At 43.0% G+C, this 8,069-nt stretch overlaps 1 protein-coding gene across 2 annotated transcripts; it reads right to left on the minus strand.

Moving 5' to 3' along the window:
• Positions 1 to 833: 833 nt before the first annotated feature.
• On the minus strand, positions 834 to 5,597 carry cyp26a1 (cytochrome P450, family 26, subfamily A, polypeptide 1). Of its 2 annotated transcripts, XM_005471224.4 has the most exons (7): positions 4,952 to 5,561; positions 4,522 to 4,746; positions 2,838 to 3,119; positions 2,509 to 2,658; positions 2,288 to 2,422; positions 1,632 to 1,778; positions 834 to 1,536 (listed from the first exon to the last, which is right to left on the minus strand). In XM_005471224.4, the coding sequence occupies exons 1-7, from the start codon at positions 5,138 to 5,140 to the stop codon at positions 1,198 to 1,200; spliced, it is 1,467 nt and encodes a 488-aa protein (XP_005471281.1). In that variant the 5' UTR covers positions 5,141 to 5,561; the 3' UTR covers positions 834 to 1,197. The 2 variants fall into 2 exon arrangements, with proteins under 2 accessions (XP_005471281.1, XP_005471282.1); XM_005471225.4 differs by lacking the exon at positions 2,838 to 3,119 and having other exon boundaries at positions 4,952 to 5,597.
• Positions 5,598 to 8,069: the final 2,472 nt, after the last annotated feature.

Raw genomic sequence — 8,069 nt, forward strand, 5'->3', positions numbered from 1 at the left:
ATGAATGACAAATGAAATCTCTCAGAGGTGTGCGTGTGTGTGTGTGTGTGTGTGTGTGTGTGTTTTGATGAACAGTTGATTCTAAGATGACATCAGAATCAAGTGTTTTCAGGGATAACAATCAGGTGACTAAATCCAAAGTATGATCTTTACAAACACATTTATAAAGATGATTTATGGCAACAGGATCTCAGAAAAAAGGAAAAGTTTACAGAGCCATGAGTCGGGACTCCACCAGCCCACAGAGTGTACAAGGAGGAAATTAATGACCACTGGAAGGCAAGACGACGGCCTCTTTGCAGTCTTTGGTATAGAAGCATCCCAGCAGAGCATTATCCTGTCTGTAACGCATGCTGGAGCAGGATGGCTCGCCCTGTGCGTCGCAAAATGTAAACCTTGAACACACACCAGCACTGAGAAGTCAACCTTTACGAGACGCTGACAGACAACTTGTTTAAACGATGGAGTAATCCCATCACTTTTTACATTTTAAAGTCAGTTGTACAGAAAGACTAAACTCCTGGCCCACAAGTCTAACTTTATAAAACTGAGTTTTCAAAAGACGACATTTTTTTAAACTAAATATCTACATGTAATTTATTAACTATGCCATATTTTACATATGCATGATGATTTTTAGTTGTGCTTCCATAGAGTCTGTCTACTGCCTCCTTATACATACATGGAGGAGGCTGAACCTGTTTGAGTAATATAATAACTCAAAGATACAACGAGCATCATGAAAATGACAAAAACCCCTGTAGCATAGCGTCAACAGCATATAACCACAGACGTGCGGTCGTGTTTTGGGTCAGTGAAAGACAAAAACAAACACTTCTGCAAATTTGTTTTATTAAATAAAACCCAAACATTCAAACATCAGCTGAGGTCCAATAGAAAAGGTATATTTATATTAACAGACACATTAAATATGTACAGTCCTATAGACACAGGTCTACAGAGTGCCTCTCATTCATTTTGCTCAGCTCAAGAAAAAGAATATACACAAATCCAAAGTATAAATAGTAGAATATAAAATTTGCTCTTGTGTAATCTACACTATGTACAGTTAATGCTTAAACACTGACACGAAGCTAAAAGGAACATATTCTCCTGTTCATGTGTGAGTGAGTCTGCAAACAAATCTTTTATGACTTTTGGGGAAAATAGAAAATTAATCTGAAATGTCTATTCTGTTTAAGTTTGTACATAGCTGGTGAACTTGGTTGGCAGATTGTCTTCGGGATAGACAGTAGGTCCTGTTTTCATGGTTGGAGGCCCGTTTAAAAGAGTCCAGTGACACTTTGTTACCACCTCCACCAGGAACACCTTCAGCAGAACCTTGGCAAATTCCTTCCCAATGCACATCCTGGAGCCACCACCAAATGGGATGTACTGAAACCTGGAGGAGTCCGCACAAGGATCGGTCATGAAGCGCTCTGGCTGGAAGTCTTCTTTGTCGGGGAAGATCTCTGCCACATCGTGAGTGTCGCAGATACTGTAGACAACGTTCCAGCCTTTGGGAATCTGGTAACCCTGAGGAGGCAAGTGGAAATCATTAGTGAGCCACTTCTGTCATCAGTCTTAAAGCTTCCATGTTCATATTACTTATAAAATTGTTGCCAGCTTACATTGAGCTCAAAGGTCTTGAGGGCCACTCTGAAGCCTCCGGGGACAGGAGGGTTGATCCTCAGCGTCTCTTTGATGACACAGCCTGTGTATTTCAGCTGCTCCAAGGACTCGATGTTCAGGCTCTGTAGGTCCATGCCCTGCTCCGCCTGAACACAGAAAGCGATATCTAACTGTTCTGTGAAGCTGAAGGCAGTGCTGCAAAGATCAGCTGCCCGTCTTTGTTTTTCCTCAGTTTAAGCTTAGTCAATGTACACAAGAAAGGAACCCACACAGCCACAGGAAGAACTCCACAGAAGAAGTCTCCAAGTGGGGTTCAAACCAGAAGCCTTGATGCTGTGAGGCAGCAGTGCTAACCACTTGATCAAGTCTTAAATTAGGTTCTTCAAAAGCTTCAGTATGGATGGAGCTCCACATTAGTTCTGTGATGTGCAAAACTCACTGTGTCATTTATTAAAGTAACTTTAGTTTAATTTAACCAGAAATACAATGTTTGGGAAATCTAAAGCAAAGACTGTTATTACACAACTGTCACAACAAACAAGTAAAAGCTCAGCACCATGTGACAGATGGGTATGAAAGTCCAGCAAACGTCAAACAGACCTTGACCTTGTTTTTACAAAATAAGCTAAAAACAGTCACTGTAAACAAGCTTTACCTTGTCCTCAAGCTCCTGTCTCAGTTTATCCACAACTTTGGGGTTTAGACCCAGGAACATGACCAGAGAGGTGGCTGTGCTGGCTGTGGTTTCATGCCCCCCAAACAACAGCTCTGTGGCAGACTGCTTGATGGCCTGCAAACAGAAATACATTTAATGTGGCTCATATGGACAGAAAAGGTTTTGCAGACGTGCATTGCAGCAGGTGACCTCCTCATTACCTGCATGCTGATGGGCTCTTTGTTCTTGTTGCTGCTGTCTATGAGCTGCTGCAGGGCGTCTCTGGGTTTCCACTCCTGGTCTGACTCCTGCACTTTCTTCTTGATGTTCTCCTCAATCTTGGAGTGGATGAAGTTCCTCGCTTTCAGACCCTGCAGGAGAGGAAGCAGGAAATGCAGAGGAAGGTGGGGATAGAGGGGAAAACATCAGATGAGGGCAGAAGAGAGAAGCTCAAATGTACTTTAATTTCATCTTGTCTGTAAAGTTTTGTTATTATTGGGACCAACTGTACAATTCAACCCTTAAAATATTGGCATTTCATGCTTTTTACCCTGTACAGTCCACTGAAAGGCACATCAATGGGCAAAGAGAACAGGTTCTTGATCATTTCCTCAAAAGCCTCCACCAGCTCGTGCTCATCGGTTTGAATCTGCTCTGGCTCAAAGCCCAGCAGAACCCTCATGGCAATGCGGAACATCAGCCGCTTCATCTCTGGGTAGACCAACACGCAGGAGTCACTTGCCAGCCATTCCTTCACTGCAGCCTGAACTTCCTCCTGGATAACGGGGATATAGAGCTCTAAAGCCTCCCTGGAAAAGGCGCGGAGGATAGCCTGAGGGGGACAGGAGTGGATTTTAAAAGCAGGGTGGGTGGTGTGGGGTCCACAACTCAGTGTGGGGCTTCTGCTCGACAAACTCCAATTTGTCTAAAAATGGGATGGTCAAAAAAGCTCGACCGCATCTCGCTTCATAAAGCAAAAACTTTACAACATTTTGTCAAACAGTCTGCTGACCAGTTTCCAGCAGTTTGCTTTATTACAATTCTTGTAACATTCAGTGTGGCGGTCAGCACGCCCGTCACCTGATCCCAGCTCAGCTGGCTTTTACTTTTTGTTACCCTTTAGTGTTTCACTATATTTATTGTTATGTTTTACATCACTGCTTGTTGCATCTTTAATGCCTCAGCACATCTGAAGCTTAACCTAAATTATAAGACTCCTCCAAGGCACAGTGCGTGCCTAAATGTGGGTCGCACATGCAATTTAACTTTTTTCAGCTATATTTAGAGACTGTTTTACACCATTTATGGACATTTTTATTTCTGTAGTAACACTTGGCATATTTGCTTAAACCAGAATCTATGTTAAATGAAGATTACATTTTTCCCCTCACATTTGAAAAAGTAAGCATTATTGTGAAATACAACCTTTCAGAGACCATCACTAGGTGATTCTCTCTTTATTAGTATGTGCTCAAATGTGGGACTTTACAGGACACTAACTAGCAAATACTCTGACATGTTTCGATACATCTGTCCCAAAATACAGATCCTCATTCCTTTTTAAAAAAAAAAAAAAAAAAAAAAAAAAAAAAAAAATTGGGGCTTTTATCTGTACAAGTTTAAGATATTCATGTTCAAACACTGCCACAGATTTCAAAAACAAACAGAAAAATGCTGGAAGTAGGTGGATGGAGCATTCTCTGGAGGATTTGATATGAAGCTAAGATTGCAAAACAGACAAAGTCTAAATTCTAAGCCATAAGATTTTAAAGCAAATTAGAGGCGACGACCAGAAAATGTTCTGAGAATGTGTTTTTAGATGGAATGACCCTGGTATTAGAAAGACAAACTACACTGTGTCGGGGAACATTAAGTCTGCATGCTTTAATAAAATGACAGAAAATGTCTTAAATTAGTAAAAATCACTTGAAAGCTCACTACAATGACACTACGGCAGTAGCTGTCAAATCTGGAGGTATAGGGTGACAGATATGACTGTAGCATGATGATATATGAGCTTCAGCTCAGCATAGAAAGCATCTGGAGGTCACTGTTGTAAATTGGTGCCATGTCACAAACCTGAATAGAACCGAAGTGACCGAGCTCGAGTTTCCAGGTTTTTGTAGAAAGGAGATGCATTTGTTCAGAGTTTGGATGTAAAACCGCGCCTGATGTAAATCCCAGCCCACCGTTGTAGCCAGTGCTCCCTCTAAGGAAAGGTCAAAGTAACTTACTTTTTTTTTAGTCTTGTGCTGAGCTCCGTGCACGTTGGAGAGCGTCTCCGTGCCCAGGATCGCGCGAACAGAAGCGGGCCACTGCGCGGACACCAGCCTGTGCTCCCCCAGGAGGATCTGCTTGACGTTATCCGCGCCAGTTACGCGCACCGTGCGGTTCCCGAAGAGGTGTGTGCGGTAGATGTAACCGTACTTCTCCCGCTTCATCCGAAGAAATGTTTTCCTCTGTGAATATGGTCACACAAACAAACTGTCATGTGTGGATGGTTTTAGCCTCACGCACGGTACATTAAATATACATGTAAACATTTATGACAGTGGGCTCATTTTAATTCTGCACTTCCCATAAGCTCCGGGAAAACACAAACTTTCACGTTTAAATTGAATATAATATTTCATCCTCCGCGTGATGACAAGAAGCAGCGTTTACCTGGAGGAGGAGTTGCAGCGTCTCTCCAATGAAAGGCAAGCCCATGGATCCGGGGGGCAACGGGAAAGGGCAAGTCGGGTCTCTGCATCGGAGCGTGTAAACCTCCCACAGCTTCACGGCCAACAGGAACAGCAGAATGGGAAGCGCTACGGTGCACAAGAACGTGGTCAACAGTGCATTCACGACCATGTTGCAGCGTCTCGTGGGCCCGGTGAAGAATTCAGGTGGAGCTCAGTGTGCGTCTGTGACTCCGGTGTGCCAAGCCGCAGTTTTTATAGGCTGGCAAGCCCGTGGGCAGCCCATTACCTTCTCCTCCCTCCGATAAATTAGTTCACGCAAAGTTCATCTTTAATTGTGGGTGTTGCTCGGCCCCGCCTCCGACCTGTGCTGGCCGACTCGCTTCACCATTTGTTCCAGAGGCCACAGCTTTAGTCTCTACCTCCTGTTGCACGCACACAATCCACGGCGGATTTCACTGAGAAAAGGTGATGATTCCCACCAAGACAATGGAAGTCCCAAGACGCCTTTGTTGGCAATAAGCAGCTACTTTACACACTCATTACCTTGGCTTAAGCGCCGCTTGCTTTGTCAGAACACCGGCGCCGAGTATTCAGGAGCAATGACCTTTCCAATTTTTAGAAAATGTAAAAGCGGCGCTTAATCCCTCTCCCCGTGGGTGCCGTGGGTGCCATTCATAGTAAAAAGTCCGAGTTGTTTTTCTTTTATAGCTTGTGACCGCTGTGGCTTCCCCTCCTGCCTTAATTATAAGTCAATACATGAATAAGGCAGCACGTGACTATCAGGGATGAAGGTGGAAGCTGCGCTGCGCGGTGACGCGCGGCTTCTCATTCAGCCTCTTTCTAATCTAGAGAAGACTTTAACCTGCCGTCAGTCTGTCCTGCCGTGTGTGTTATAAAAATGATATCTCTCTGAGTGGGTTCAAACACGGGTCACGCGCAGGGTTATTCCCAGGTTACGCTGCTGCACGCAAAGTAAACACCGCGCAGAGAACGTCCTCGTCAGCCGAGCCATTGCGTTTGGACTCTTTGTTTTTACGAGCTGCCATAACTTCACAAGGAGTGTGTGTGTGTGTGTGTGTGTGTGTGCGAGCGTGCGTGCGTGTGCGCGCTCAGCCTGACAGAGACAGCTTGGCTGCTGTTTTTACAGCGAAGCATTACACGGATGGATCTTTCTGTTCTGGCTGACTGTGTGCGCCCTGAGGTTCACCCCTGTGGAAGGTGCGGCAGCTATCACCATTACAGCCCGGACATATAATCTGATCTCCCGTCACGGCCTGCTAGTAAAAAGACTTTTTCTTTAACTTTTGCATGGCTGTAAGTACAGCAGGTAGATTGCTAGGATACAATTAAAGATATACTTGGGTTGTTTTTTCAGCCTTGTTGCAGTTTTGGGGGATTCAGTAAGACCAGGACCAGAACACCAAGACCAGTCCCTCAGTGTCTCTCTTCCTATGTCTACAGATTCATAAAGGTGCAAAACTGATTTGTTCTAGATTTGACTAGTACAAACCAGCTGACCCCACTGTAGCTGCAGGTGGGGACAACAACAGGCGCTACCTTTGTTTCTTGACCTTTACATTGGAATAAAAAAAGGAATGCTTTATTACAGTTTCTGAAAATCAACAAGAAAATATCAAATATATTGTTGTACTAAAATATTAATACTAAAGACTACATTTCAAATTCAGTTCAAATTCATAAAAAATGAAAAAAAAAAAGATGAGGTAATATTAGTGTATAAATAGCTGGATTTCCTGGAAGTAGCCTGTTATTTTGGGAAAAAGCTGAACAGTGAACAAGAAAATACTACAGATGTTGTTTTGTGTGTCTGTGTAGTAGGGTGGATCAGATGGAATTAGGCACACAGCCTCAAAAGGTCTGAAATTCTGCTACAGCCCTGCCAATAAGTTAGCTGCAATGAACTTCTGTGGAGTACTTTGGATGCAAAAGTAGGATCTTTATATCTGTAAACTTGTTTTTTTTTAATGGATGAATATTTGTCTGTGCTGTTCACAGCTGTCACAGAGAAGTATAGTCCGAGCCTCACCTTACCCCTCAGCTGTCATGTGCACTCCGTGCTGCACACAGTGACAGAGTGTTACTGGGCACACTCTGCTGCTTTCCAGGCTCCAAGTCACTTTTCCCCTGATAATAGTCACTAATGTAAAACAGTGTGACATATATCACAGTGTGCTGTACCTTAGACACCAGTGTGTTGCTCAGCTTTCTGTTTTAAAAGCATTCTGCAAAGCTGCTTTTAGAGTAAGTTACATTTTCATGTCATCATTTGATCATTTGCAGAAGGCTACTGAAAGCCAAAGTTATCATGTATGAGAGAGAGAGAGCCTTGTGATGGACTTTCAGGGTGAATGGGTTTTCAGCTGGTCATGCTGTGGATGGGGAGTTTTTCACATGACAATGTGAATGTGTGAAACAGCATTCTGCTGTTTAGGTGTTATAAGGTGGGGAGAGGGGACAGGAGGTGAAGGGAAGTTCAAGTGTAAAGAATGATTCCCCCATTCAAACGTCCCACACAAACAGAGCAATCAGTGACTCTGCTGCTGTCATAGTAGAAAGTTAATGTTGCATGTATAGATCCCAAGCTAACAACTTCCTTCATGGTCTGTTCTTATAGCTTTTAGCCACAACACAACATACCAACTTTATACAAAGCTTCAGTTCAATTCAGTTTATATAGCACCAAATCAAACAACAGTTGCCTCAAGGTGCTTTATACTGTAAGGTCAAGACTTAAGAACATAACTTTTAAATGTAGTTCATCAGCTGTAGGTGGATTTTTAGGCTTTCTTCTTTTATCGTCCATTTGTGTTGTTTGTAAGGACACACTGCACAACAGGCCGAATTATGGCAGGTTTTCATTTGCTGATAGTTTTTCAACTTGTTGGTGCAAAAATGTAGCTTTATATACGCATATATCTTTGGCATTTTTCATACATTCAGCTAAAGAACTAAGTGTGTCCTTTTCAATTTAATTGAATTTAAAGTTTTATTTATATAGCACCAAATCACAACATTAAATGCTTAGTAAATACTTACTCTGTAACCACATGCTTAAAGAGTATGCATCTAGTTAGATA

This window comes from Oreochromis niloticus, linkage group LG8 (assembly GCF_001858045.2).
Source record: "Oreochromis niloticus isolate F11D_XX linkage group LG8, O_niloticus_UMD_NMBU, whole genome shotgun sequence".
NCBI classification, from domain to species: Eukaryota; Metazoa; Chordata; class Actinopteri; order Cichliformes; family Cichlidae; genus Oreochromis; species Oreochromis niloticus.